This window comes from Pteropus medius, unplaced genomic scaffold (genome assembly GCF_902729225.1).
Source record: "Pteropus medius unplaced genomic scaffold, Ma_sr-lr_union100, whole genome shotgun sequence".
NCBI lineage: Eukaryota > Metazoa > Chordata > Mammalia > Chiroptera > Pteropodidae > Pteropus > Pteropus medius.
The window spans coordinates 36286063-36299312 of NW_024355205.1; the positions used below are offsets into that span (position 1 = coordinate 36286063).

Genomic DNA, 13250 nt, shown 5'->3' on the forward strand with positions numbered 1-13250 from the left:
TGTACACACATGCACACACATACATGTACACACATGCACACACACAGAAGCAGAGGGAAGAACCTGGAGACGGAGAACCAGGGAGAGACGAAAACGAGAGACCAGGATCCACGAACGGGAACGGCGCTGGAAAAGGAGCCGGCGGACCGAATCCAACGAGCGGCTGGACGGGGCCCTGGGCGGTGGCGCCGTGACGCAGACACCGATGATGGGAGGGCCCTGCCCCTTGCCGGACAATGGCGGCCGCCCTCCCTGGGGTTTCCACATCAGAGGCCTTCTCCGCTTTGCCTCATCAGCCTGCAGCGTCCCCCAATACCACACGCTGCACCCCTCACCTCTGTGGCTGGAGTCCATGACTGCTTAGACCCATGCCTCGAGGAACGAGGGGCGTTCAGCCGTTATTTCAACGTCGTGCCTTATTATGGGGCGCACTGGTCCTTTTCTCATCCTTCTGTCACCGCCCTCTGGGGACCTGGTGCTACTAATATCTCTCGATGTCCAGACTGAACGAGCTGGCGACTTCTCCCTCTGCCCCAACCGCTTCACCCACTGGTGCCATGGCAACCCCTCGTCCATCGGCAGGTGCGTGCTCCGCCTGCCATCCCCCACCGACGGGCCTGCGGGCCATGGCCGGCCCGACTGCAGCAGAGCTGGTGCGTAAATCTGCCTCGCTTTAGCCCAAAACCAGGAGACTCCCCATCCTATCAGGAAAGAGAGCTTCCTGAAACTCTCGATATAGTCAGACGCACACTCAAAAGTCTGAAGAAAAACGGCACAATCGGCATTGAGGCGGAACGAGGACGCATGGATGCGGAAACCCCTAACGGCTGTGCACTCCCAGAATCCATCCTCAGGCCCGGTGCCTGCGCCCGCCACGCACACGTCAGGGAAGATGTCTGAAGTCTGGATCGGTGGCTCTCGGCCAAGGGAGACTTGCCCCAGGGGGCACGTGGCTATGCCTGAAGACATTCTGGGTTGTCACAGCTGGGGGGGAGGGGAGCTACTGGCTGCTAGTGACAGAGGCTACGGATGCTGTAGGTGCCCTCCGATGCACAGGACAGCCCCCACCTCAGAGATCAAGCGTGCCGGTGAGAAACTCCAGTTTAGATGGCCATAATTTCAAGTGGGTACTTATTTCCTTTTAATTTTGCTCAAAAAAACATGGACTTCAATCAGAAGAAGGACTCGTACTCCTCAGCCTAAACTGGTCCACAAGGAGTTATGGCCTCAGCTCTTCATGGGACAAAGTGCGGGGCGGGCCCCACGGAACAGTGGCCAGAAGGCCCTTCTCCCACCTGGCCTGAGGGGTGGGAGCTCGGAACAGTGGAAACTGCACAAGTTGGAGAGTTCTGAGCTTTGCGCCCAAATCCTGCCTCTGCCACTACATAGTTTGCATTTTAGTCAGGTGAAGAGGGCACGGTGATTTCTGAGGATATCTTTAGGTCTAAAAGACTCCTTTGTGTGCTTGAACTGCCTCACCTGTGAACACTGGTTAAGCATATCTGTGTAAGGAATTTGGGGACAAGTCTGGGACAAATAAATGTGTTTCTGGGAGCCTCAAATTCCACGCCTTCTCCTCCTCATACCCAACTCTTCATTGGTCCGTGACTCTGAAGCGTGCATGAGCTTCCATGACAAATTCGCTCGGAATGAAAGTGACTCGGAGTGCCCAGGGGCTTACATCTCCACCCGGGCCACAGGAAAAAGAACTTTCCTCGACTTCTAACAAGGTTTGCTGCCTATGCTTGCATGGAGCTGGACAGGAATGCAAAAGCAAGCAGCACGGAATGCTTACCTGAGCTTTCGCAATTTCAGTCAAAACCACACAGAGCAGATCTGCAATGATACTTCAGCATCAAAGAGCTAGTTACAGAGGGAGCGTGGAGTCCGCCCGTACCAGAGGCGGGCGAGATCTAATGCTTATTTAGTTTAATATTAATGGCACGGCACGGTAATGAAAACTTGTAAACCAATCTCCCTCGGTAAATGAATCTTCACTGAGAACAGCAACCAGGAAAATCCCTAAATAAATAATGTGAGATTGATATCAGCGGTCCACGCACACGAATCCTGCTCCCAGTCGTGGCTGGGACTTCAGAGGCCTCATGCATTTTTAAGAGCCTGTCGATACGACCATCCTCCTCCTCGCTGGTGAATTTTAGAATTTACACTGACGTATGAGGCAGGGGGCTGTGAGTTTCTGGCTGCTCGCGATTCTTCTGAAGTGTTTTTGAACAAAAAGCAAGATTGGAAAATCTGCCCCAACTTTTAGGGAAGCTTGGAACTGGCCAGCAGGGCCTTTGAAGCCCCCAGTGGGGAAGGGGCCCTGAGGTTCAGACAGCTCCCAGGGGGACCCACACACTGGGGACTGCTGAGGAGGAACCCTGGTTGGGTTCCTCAGCCACGAGGCCGGCAGCACCCCCCTCCTGTGCATCTTGAGTCATCCCACAGCCGAGTTAGCCTGGACATGAGGTGAGCGCAGGCAGAGGAAGCGGAAGTTGTGGTGTTGAGGACAGACAGCTGGACACTGGGGAGCAGGGGCCACGACTGGTGACGAAGACGGGACCAGCCTTTCGGGGCCTCGGAGGGTGCTGTCCTGAGAGCAGTGGGAAGCCACGCAAGGGCCTCCGACCTGGGAGGGTTGACTCCATCGCTTGGGTTTGTGGCTTGCTGCCCCCCAGTTTGGGAAACAGGCTGCATTAGAACTGGGTGCCAGCTGTATCCTCAGAGGACAACTCGGAATGATAATGGTCTTTGTTTTCTTCTAACCTATTTGTGTGTTTCCAGGACCTTCAGGTTGCGTGAGTCATGGTGACGTCTTACTGGGGGGTGTGTGTGTCGGGGGAGGAGCCAGTCTTCTTTAAGCTGGAGTTTTGCCTTATCTCTTTCATCTTCTTGTTTATCAGTCTGGTGTCTTCGAGACTCTGCTGGCGGTGGCTCCACACACTATTCTCATAAGCTACGGGGTCTGCAGGAGGAGTCGGTTTCATATATCAGCACTTCCATGTCTGTGGGCGATGCCAGTGCAGTATTTTTATAGAGATGATGTTCCATAAATACGAGCTGAGTAAATGAATGTAGTGTATTTGTGTTCTAACGGGGCCTTTCTGCAGATGCAGTCACTGTGGCGAGCCTTTGTTTGCCATCTCCAGCACTGGCATCTAGAAGCTTCCTTCTGCTCACTCAGCGGGAACACAGGAATCTAGAAGCTTCCCTCTGCTTGCTCAATAAGACACAGACTATCACAGGTCAGGCCTCCTCCTTACCTACCAAAACCTGTGGACTCCCCAACAACCAGAGCTGAGCCCCACTCAGACATCCAGGAAAACAGTGTGCTGTCTATGGGGGTCAGAAGTCAGGACGAGGCAGCCAGAGCAAAAGAACACACAGCCGGGGACTTGGGGACGCACGTGGCGGTAGTTGTAATAACTTGGCAAGAGCACGTGCACAGGTGAGTGGGCTTGGGCACTGTGAGCAGAGGTGGCATTGGGGGGGTGGTTGCAAAGGGCAAGCGGGCCTCGAGTTCCAAGCTTGGGACCCTTCCATCACTTTAGGTGTCCAAGGGACATCAGACAAAAAGTACAGGAGGATCCTTAAGAAGAAGAAATTGCAGATGCATCTCAGAGAGGTTTGGTTTTCTAGGAGGGAGCCAGGCAGAGCACATATGAATATTTGGGTCCGCCCAGAGCGGGGAGTGAAGGGCTCTCCGTGGAGGTGACGCCAGTGGCCCCAGCATCCTCCTAACCTTAAATTCGTGGGCTATTTGCAAGTCTGCATGTTTGGCAGCTCTCGCTCCCAAGCTCGTTCCGTCTCCCAGCTGTACGTCCTTTCTCCCCCTGGGCCCGTCTCCTTAGGATCCCTGCCCCGCTCTCTCTGCCGCATCCATCCTCGTGTCCACTGCCTCCAGGGGGGCTTCCCTGATTGTGCTCTCCAAACTATCCCTGCCAGACTTTATCCCCTCCCCCTGATTGTCTTCCCTCCCAGCACTTCCCATGATCGGAAACTAGACTATTTGCTTATGTGATTAGAGTCTGTCTCCCTCAGGGACACAAGCGCCTTTACAGTGGGGTCTTTGGGGTCTTGTCTACCATCGTATCCTCAGCTCTGGAAGCAGGGCTGGTGATTGAATGGGCACTCAACAAACATATGCCGAGGGAACAGAAGGAAGCGGAGAGGCTGGAGGGAAGAAGCAGGGCTGTGTCTAGAAGGTGGAGGCCAGGGCAGCAGTGTGCATGTGTGTGTGCACGGGCATGGTGCGGGTGTGTGAATGTGTGTCCACACACGTGTGTGTGTGTGTGCATGTGCATGCCTGTGTGCATGTGTACATGTGGGTGCATGCATGTGTGCGCACGTGTAGACATCAAAGATACTTGTGGTGAGAGGAGACCCTTTCCACAGCTCTTGGAATAACAGTCATGGTGGAAATTCCATAACTGATTTTAGTGATGGCCAAACACAAGAGGGAGATGCAAGCCTGAGACACGTGGCCCCGCTGCCCGACCCAAGGCAGAGGGGCACGGGGGACATACTTATTTGAGAGGAATGAGTGTGACACCTTGGATCGTGAGGTGGGGTCTGCACCAGTTTACCTGCCAGGAGCTCAGCTCAGGTCCCCAGCTGGCGAGACAGACACAGTGGAGTGAGGCTGGGGAGGGGGCGGGTGCCGCTTGGCAGTGAAGATCTCTGGAGTCTAAGTGTGATCCAAGAGCCAATGAGAGAATCCACAGGGGAAAACCGCGTGATCACGATGAGAACTGAGATGGAGGCCGGTCTGTGTCAGGGGGCGTGGCCTGAGCAGAGGTCACGGTCACGCATCCTCTGGGTCAGGGCCCTACCTCACTCTGCACGTCCTTCTCTTCAGCACACACACACACACACACACACACCACACCGGGAGAGCCTGTGGACGGCATGGGTGCACCCTGAGATTAAAATCCCAGAACTGCTTCCCGTAACCGGTTATTCAGAGAACCAACAGGCTGTCGGCAGTGGCCGTTTCCGGTTGGAAAAAGGTCAACTGCTTTCCTCGCAGAAGGGCTGACACGCACACACTTAAGGCTGGGACCCCAGTGTGTGCCAGCTGAGCTCCGAAGGGCCTGTGCGCCCTCTGCTGCGAGCAGGTCAGGCTGTATCAGGTTGCACACTGGAAGCTTTATACTGACTTAAGTGGCTTTGTGCGACGGCATCTCTTGACTGCACTGGGCAAACATCATGAATTAAGAAGCAGCAGTAATCCAAGAACGCTGGAAACTGGCTCAAGATGCACCTGAAACCAAGACCAGATCCTGCGATCGATGTGCCTGGGGCCACCTTTACCAAGGTGAAGGGGCCTTTAAGCTTTCCAGCCACGTCTTAGAGGAGCAGAGTTTGTTTTCTTGCTGCGTTTTATGTTTTTAAAGATGGAAAAAACCATCCCTTATTGAAAAGAAAAAAATGATTATACTCATGGCATTTTATTTAAAATATTCAAGTCCTAAACATGCAGCAAACCCCAAATCCAGATATTATTAAACATCTAAAGTTGGTTCTGATGCCTGCCTCACGTGTGAGCTGTTCACATTCCATGAGGAGCTTCCTTTTATCCGAAAAAGAGGTTTCCTTTCGAGTCGCTAAGAGCTACAACAGAAAACAAACCACCTTGTTTAAAGCTGGACCGGAAGGTGAAGCGCACTTCAATGTCCTCTGGTATTTACTAGTGACTTTGAACAATGGTGATATTCTAACCAACGGGCCATTCATGTCATTGTCACAGCCGTGATATATTCGTTCATTCGATCATGTCTACTAAGCACCTACTATCTATGCCAGGCACAACGTTAGGAGTATGTGTTCAATTCCTCTAGATCATTTAAAAATGTTTTTCGAACAGTCACTCTGCTGCCAGATATCTGCTAGATGCTAGGAGAGAAATATAAGACGCATTTTCTATCTTCCTGCAGCCACAATTTGGACAAGTTCGTTGAATTTGATCCTGATTTGTAGAGCATTTAAAAGCCTGGGATTGTTATGGGGGCAAAAAAAAAAAAAAATCATCAAAAAAGAGGAACTTATGGCGAGAAGATATGTAGAGCTTTCAATGACTACCCAGAGACACGCACTGACTGACACACCTACAACCACGACGGAGCACAGCGCACAGCCCAGGGAACTGCTAATTCTGACACAGCCTCCAGTCAGCAGAAAAATAAATTGTAATCTTGGGTTTCATGCCCAGTGTTGAATTTAGTTGTATTACAATACAACTAGAGGCTTCCTGAAAAATGAAATATTTTCTTCTAAAAAGCATCTCCAATGGTCATTGACAATATGGTCATTGTGTGTGAGACAAAGTTTGTGGACTTAAAACAATCGTACCTAAGGTGACAAAATCGCTATAGTCTAGATAGTGTGTTAAGATGCCAGTACCTTACTGAGTTGTGATCTTTCCATCGCTCTGCTCCATCCAGGCAACAACGCCATGAAAAAGTTCAAACTTTTTTTTAACATTAATCCTACTATATGATCAAGTCATCAGAAGGCAACTCAAGGCTCTGCTTAACTTGAGGCCTGCACAGATAGGACGGTCGTGGAACCCAGGAGCTCACTTTAGGAAGGAGAAACGGTGGCCACGGACCTCGGGTAGAAGCGGAAGGTTCTGAACTGGGTGAACGCAAAGGAGGCGGGTGCTTTCCAGGACGTCAGTGGCCATTCGAGGACAACAGACAAACGAAGGACCAAGCGGAGGGAGCCGGCAGCACATCTGGAGGCCAGCACTGGAGTCTCTGGGGGTCTGACAACGCGGTCAACAAGGCGACGACACACACAGCCGCGGGCCGCTGTACCACACGTGTTCGTCCGCCTCACACAGACCCACACGCAGGCACCAGCGTTGTAACCGCAGAACCCGCTCGACCCGGTCCAGTCCAGAACCAGAGTTTAAACCTTGGATACACCACTCATGAGAAATGGTTATGATCCCTTAACTGCTCCCTACCCCCAGCGGAACCAAAGGACCGGTGTCCCATGACTGGAACCCGAAGGCTGGAAGCTTCCCGACGCTGTCCAGGAAGGGCAGGTGCTGAAGCCCCTTCCGTCCTGCGGGAACCCTGCATCTGGGAGACAGAGCTGAGCCTTGCCTCCTGTCTCCTTGCTGGTGGACCTTGTAGTAACAGCTTTTGTCTTTTATTCGAGGCTGAGGCCACAGTGCTGGCTTCTCCGCGCGTCCCGCCGTGAGCCCGAGCCGGGTAGCAGTGCCTCGCCCGCTGCACAGACGCAGCCCCTGCGTCGGTCTGCAGAGGCCTGGCAAAGCCAGCGCATGCCCACAGGGGCGCTTTCCCCTCTCCTGTCTTCCTCGCCCTCAGGCTGGACAGACGCAGGAAGCTGCGCTGTTTGTCCTACGTTTTCCTTCATTTGCCTTGCACATAAATGTCAATAACAAAAAACTACTTGAAATAAAAACACCCATAAATAACATCTCGTCGTCTCCCCGAGGAGGTAGCAGAATAAAAATAAACGAAGCCAACATTCTTCATTGTCTGCTGGCATGGGTCTTGGCTCTGCAAGATTAGCTGCTGTACAGACAATTCCTATTTTATATATTTTTATGCATTTATAAGGCTCATTTCAGCTGGGCCTTATGCCATAAAGCCCAAGGGAATCACAGTAATTTAAAAGTGAACATAAATTTTTGAAATAGAACCAGTTCAGAAAATGAGAAAAAGAGAAATAAAACTCGATTCAACAAGAAGGAACAGGTCAGTCTACGAAAGAAAGTCTACAGGCAGCTATTTCAGGGTAAAAAAAGTGATTTTTCAGAGAATAACTACACTGGCTCCACGGTTTGGCTTCAGTTTACGGATGTGTTTTGCCCCACACAATGGTTTGCAAGTATCTTAGCCAACACTTAAAACCTGTTGAGTGTCCTACAAAACCAAGGTTTCCGGTCTCTCCTGAGAATCTGGCTCATACTGGGTCCGTTTCTACTTGCGATCAGTTGGTGGGAGCTCGCCAGGGTCATTTTGCTCCAGGCCGTCACTGAACTCTGGAACTGTCCACGTCCTCATGCTATTTGACCCTTGTCCATATTCTCTTCACTCATTTACGTGACCTGCCAGACTCTGCAGGCCTGAAGAGTTCGCAGCTCCACCCACAAGCCTAGACCACTGTCACATGCTCAAGGCAGAGACCAAACTACAGCGGACGTAACATGAGCCTGTCACTGTCCCGCTGGGTAACTCAGTAACCCAAGCCCCACGCTGGTGCACCGTGATACGGCTTTCCACAGCCCCCCGTCTTTGACACGCCTCTCGCCCAGCGGTGGGGGTCTCCCTCTCTAGAATCTGGGACCCGTGGGCTCGGCGACTGCATGAACCACAAATGTGGCAGAAGAGACGTGTCAGTCTCCGGGCCCAGCCTTAGGAAACCGGCTATTTCTACGGTGTGTCTCTTGGGACACTGGCCCTTAGAGCAGAGTCCCCAGGATGTGGGGAAACCCAAGCCACCTCATGGAGGAGGCTACCCAGGACCCGGCCAGCACCGACTCTCTCCCGAGGTGGCTCCTCCAGCCGTGGCTGAGCCTGCCCGTCGGACACTCCAGACAGAGATGGGCTGTCCCCATGATGCCGTGACCAAATTCAGATTCACGGACAGGTGATGGTGGCCGTTAGGCCAGAAGCTTCGGGGTGGCTCGCTACGTGGCGGCCCCCACGCGGAACGCCCCGGGCACATGCCAAGGAGGGCCCTCGGGGGGTGGGGCACGTGAGGCTCGGGAAGGTGGGGTTCCCTAGGCAACGGGGTGCGCTGCCTCCCTTACCTGGCCGATGCGCCTTTGGGACCGCCATGTTCATCACTCGCCCTCCATCCTGAGGTTTGGGGGGAGACGCGGTGAACCTGCAGATCCCCGACTCTGAAGGGGTGCTGGAGGTCAGGCTGTCCGTGTATTCATTTGTCCCTGCCGTCAACTGCTCGGACGAAGTGTCTGAGATGAAGCACTCGGTGATGGTGAACTTGGCATGCCTCAGCTGCTCCTCCATCTTGGCGTGCTCGTAGGCCCTGGCCAGTTCTTCGTAGGTGGAAGAGGCACTTTCTGTGGAGACCATGCTGCTCCGTGCGCGATCTGGGCCGTGAGACAGAGCATGCGGAACGGGGGATGGTCACTGAGGTCTGCACAGGCTAATGGCCCCCTCTGGCTGTGGCTACTGCCCCCAGGTCACTATGCGGCCGGGCAGGAGTCCTAAGTCTTTGTCTACAGGCTGCTTCTGTCACCTTGAGCTGGCTTCGTAAGCCTCAGGGATGTGGATTCAGGGAACTCCGTTTCCACTGAATCCTGGTAGTCAGATGCCACCAGCCTGGGACATTGCCATAAATCGGTAATGATCTCGCCTTAAAAAAATTAGCAGTAATGTAATGGCTAGGCGGAGAGCCAGAGGAGAGAGAGCAATTGGGGTCGTTTTATAAACTACATAAATGTCTAGCCGATGTACTGTAGACTTAAACTAATAATTAAGAATAAAACCTCTGCTTTTCGTTAAAACAACTGGGAAGGCGGTGTAAACGACCTGCAGTGCCCACTCCCTGCTGAGACTTGCACAGCCAACTGTGGCTCCGATCCTTTGATTGGCAGGACCTGCCTGACTCTGCAGCTCAGCCCCTCCAGCCCCAGCCTGCCAAGGGAGACGTGACGAGCCTTAGAGAGGAAGCTATGGCTCTGTACAGAAATTGGCCACTGGGCAGAATGGCCTCTGATCCCTGAGACTCATCCTTTGTGTCTGCCACCTTTGTGGGGACTAGCAAACCACCAGGACAGAAAGAAGGGAACCTTGATCAGAACCTCTACATTTTAAGCTCACTAGTTTCAAAGTTTTGAAGTCACCTCTGTGGAACTCTGAGACTCTTCTAAGAGAAATAACAGCCATAAAAATAAATGTACATGGTGATACTATTTTTGAAGTATATCATCCAGAACAAAAGAAAATGAGTATTAAAATTTCCTCCAGCTATTAGGTTTAGATATAATTTCTTTTCAAAGTTTAATATAAGGGGGGAGGCAAGCCAGCTCTATTCTTAGGCCCTGTCGCCTCTCAGGGGTGAAATCTTGCTGGTTGATGGCATTGACGAGGTGACTTACCTTGTAATCAACCCCTGCGTAGTTATCACACGTATCGGCCTATGTTCCCTACAGCAGGTGCCCTGACCTTGTCATGTAACTTCAAGTGCAGCGTCTTAATCCCGGAGATGGCAGTGGGTCAGACGCCCTCAGAGTATAATCAGAAATTATTGCAATTGTGTGGGTGGAAATTTAAAAATGTCTGATTCTCTCAGTGGGGTGGGAAGGAAGGAGAGAGCGCAGCGTGAGTCTGAGATTCAGGATTCCTGCAAAACAGATGCCTTTTGGTTCCGTTTTGAAAAAGTCCCTGGGCCCTCGATGTCACCAGTGCTGCACATCTGTGCTGGCACCTGTCAGACAGATGTCCTAACCACTTGAAAGTGACCTGGAAAGGGGCAAGTGGAGCTCGCGAAGCCAATGGTTTGGGCCCCGACCATCCCCAGGGCTGACGAGGCGGCACGCAGGCCCTACCTGTGTCTTGCGAGGGGCTGACGCTGTAACTGTCACTCTCTTTGTCCATCGACCCCGCGGCCCTGGGCGTCGGCAGCCTCCAGTCCGTGGTGAGGGTGTGTGCTGAAATGGTGGGGTGCGGTCTGTTGAGGGTCCACTGGCTGGCATACCGGTTTCTCGCCGTGGGCCCGGCCTTCGCATTCCTCCTGGTGGTGGGGTCTGGGAAGAGCCAAGGACAACATCTGTCTTACTCTGGAGGAGTGTGGTCGGTTGCGGTCAAGGTGTTGGGTGTGGTGCTCCCAACCCAGCGACGACCCATCCTGCAGGGCGCGTGCCTCCAGGAAGCTCTCCCTGACTATCTCTACTCATGGTCTGAGACATTGACGTGATACTCAAGCATTTACATAAACCCCGCAGGGGAAAGAACATTCGAACGGGACTCAGGAGCCGGGAATCCGAGCCTCGCTCTCAGCTCTTAGGTTTCGTGACCTGACACACACCATTACACTTCCCGGGATGGCCGCCTTCGCCATGCGGGGAGCGCAGCCAGCAACGCTCCAACGCGCTTCCTCGCTGCAGCTCTCCTGCCCTGGGGTGTTGCCACGGGTTGAATTGTGTCTCCCCGAAAGGTATGTCCACCTCAGACCCCTGCACCTCCGAATGGGGTCTTACTTGGAAATAGGATCATTGTAACTAGTTAAAATGAGGTCGTACTGGAGAAGGGTGGCCCTGAATCCGGCCCGCCCGCTGTCCTATGAGACGAGACGATGCAGGAGGGGAGGCGGCCACGGGATGACAGAGGCAGGGGCGGGAGCACCGCAGCTGTAAGCCAAGGAATGTCGGGGACCCTCTGCCACTCCCAGAAAGCAGGGGGTGGAAGGTCCCTCCCCTGCAGGCTCCAGAGAGGGCGTCATCCGTCTCACCTTGACTGCGGCCTCTAGACCGTGGCCCTAAGGTTCTGTTCCGGGCCGCGGGTTTGTGGGCGGCTGTCGCAGCAGGGTGTCGCGGTTCTGCTTCCTCGTGTTCACTCGGGGGCCCTGAGCGGGCTGTGCTGTCATTAGCCAAGATCCAAGCTCCCAGCAGAGGGACGAGGCCTTTGCGACCTCACTCTCTTCCATCCCTTTGCGTAGGGTAGCTTTTCTCTTTGACGGAATTGCCTGAACTTTGACAAGACTTGGATAGTCGGTGAGGAGAAGAAATGGCTCAGGGGCACCTGGACTCCCCGTGCCTGCCATCGTCCAGGGTGGAGATTTACACCCGTGTAACCCGCTGCCAGATGGCTTCATGTTCTCTAAACCCAGAACCAAAGGCAGCGAGTCGGCGAGGTGGACCAAGGTCTTAGCTCAAGTCTTTGGTGAGCTAAGAAGCACAGACGCTCCAATGGCAGCGACCATCGGGCACTGGGTGGACCACAGCCAGGGGACCTCAGCAAGGGACACGTGATGAGCACTGCCTTTCTGGGGCTCTGTCGCCCGCGGTAGTTTTTCTGGGACTCCGGCCTGAGGGCCGCATAAGATCCTGCACGGGCCTTGTCCACCTTTGAATTCTCTGCTTCTCCAAGAGAATATCTACACAGTCATCTCTCGACATGGCCCGGCCGCCTCCAGACGCGGCGGTCTGTGCTTGCTGTTCACCACCACGGTGGCAGTATTGAAAGAACAGAACCAGAGGGCCGCCTGTGGTGATATCACACGGACTCGTTTACGTTCCCTGGGAGCCTGCACGTCCCTCCAGGGCAGGGGCTGGCTGCTCATCCTGAGCTCCATCTGCACAGTCTGACCCCTGGCACACATAGGTCCCTGGACTAGTACAGAGAGCCCAGGGTCACTTCATGGATGAGACAGTGGAAGCTCAGAGAGAAGGGACACTGCTATTAAGTGATAAAAATGGAGGCCAGGAATTCACCTTTTGGTTCAGAGGGTGTCCATTAGTCGACCATGTGTCCTCAGCCTGGACACTGAAGTGTTCTGATACGATGTCCACATGACACTGGCTCATTTACAATTCCGTGATGGGTCACGGGAGGCAGAAAGTGGCGAAACGACTTTATTTTTAAATGGAGAATTTTCTGCTTTGCAAGTTATTGGACTTTGAACCTAATCCATCATTCTACAATGCTGGAAAGAAGCATTAAGACGGCAGCTAAATCGATAAATTTTAAGATTTCCTGGGTCATCAAAATGCTCCATCTTGCTGCATATTCTCCGGGGCATTGATTTTAAGACACATTTCATCCCTTACTTGCAAAATTCTGCAGAGGATTTATTGGAACTTTTTTTTTTTTTGCCTTGATTAGAATGTAGATGAGTTATGCTCGCATCACCAAGCTCTCTGGACAGCAAGGTATGAATGATAATTGTGTTTCTCCACAGAAATGCTGGGAGTGCGGCTCTCAAAGAGACAGAAAAACATTCTCATGGGTAGGAGGCTAGATGTCTTCCAGGCACTATTGACTTGATAAGTGGAGCTTAAATAAGTGGAGCTTGTTATTTAAATGCTAATGAATCTTTTCCAGAAAATTACCCAGGCCCTTACATAAATTTTGAGGGTTCTCATTTTTATTCTTCTCCAAGTTTCTTGCAAATACAGCTGTAGGTCAGGTTTATTTCTGGTATGGGTGTCTGTGGGGGGCGGGGGAGGTCAGCTTAACAGTGCCATTTCAAGGGCACAATTGCCTAAACCCCCCAAACCCTCACCTGCGTTTCTTCCTATCTGC

At 52.7% G+C, this 13250-nt stretch overlaps 1 protein-coding gene across 1 annotated transcript in view; it reads right to left on the reverse strand.

The window, feature by feature from the left end:
- Positions 1-13250, reverse strand: part of DSCAM (DS cell adhesion molecule) — a 590499-nt gene that overhangs the window by 7150 nt on the left and 570099 nt on the right. Inside the window, exons 31-32 of the mRNA XM_039857643.1 lie at positions 10556-10753; positions 8792-9094 (exon numbers count right to left, since the gene is read on the reverse strand). Coding sequence (XP_039713577.1) covers positions 8792-9094; positions 10556-10753 — 501 coding nt within the window. The remainder of the gene's footprint in view (positions 1-8791; positions 9095-10555; positions 10754-13250) is intronic.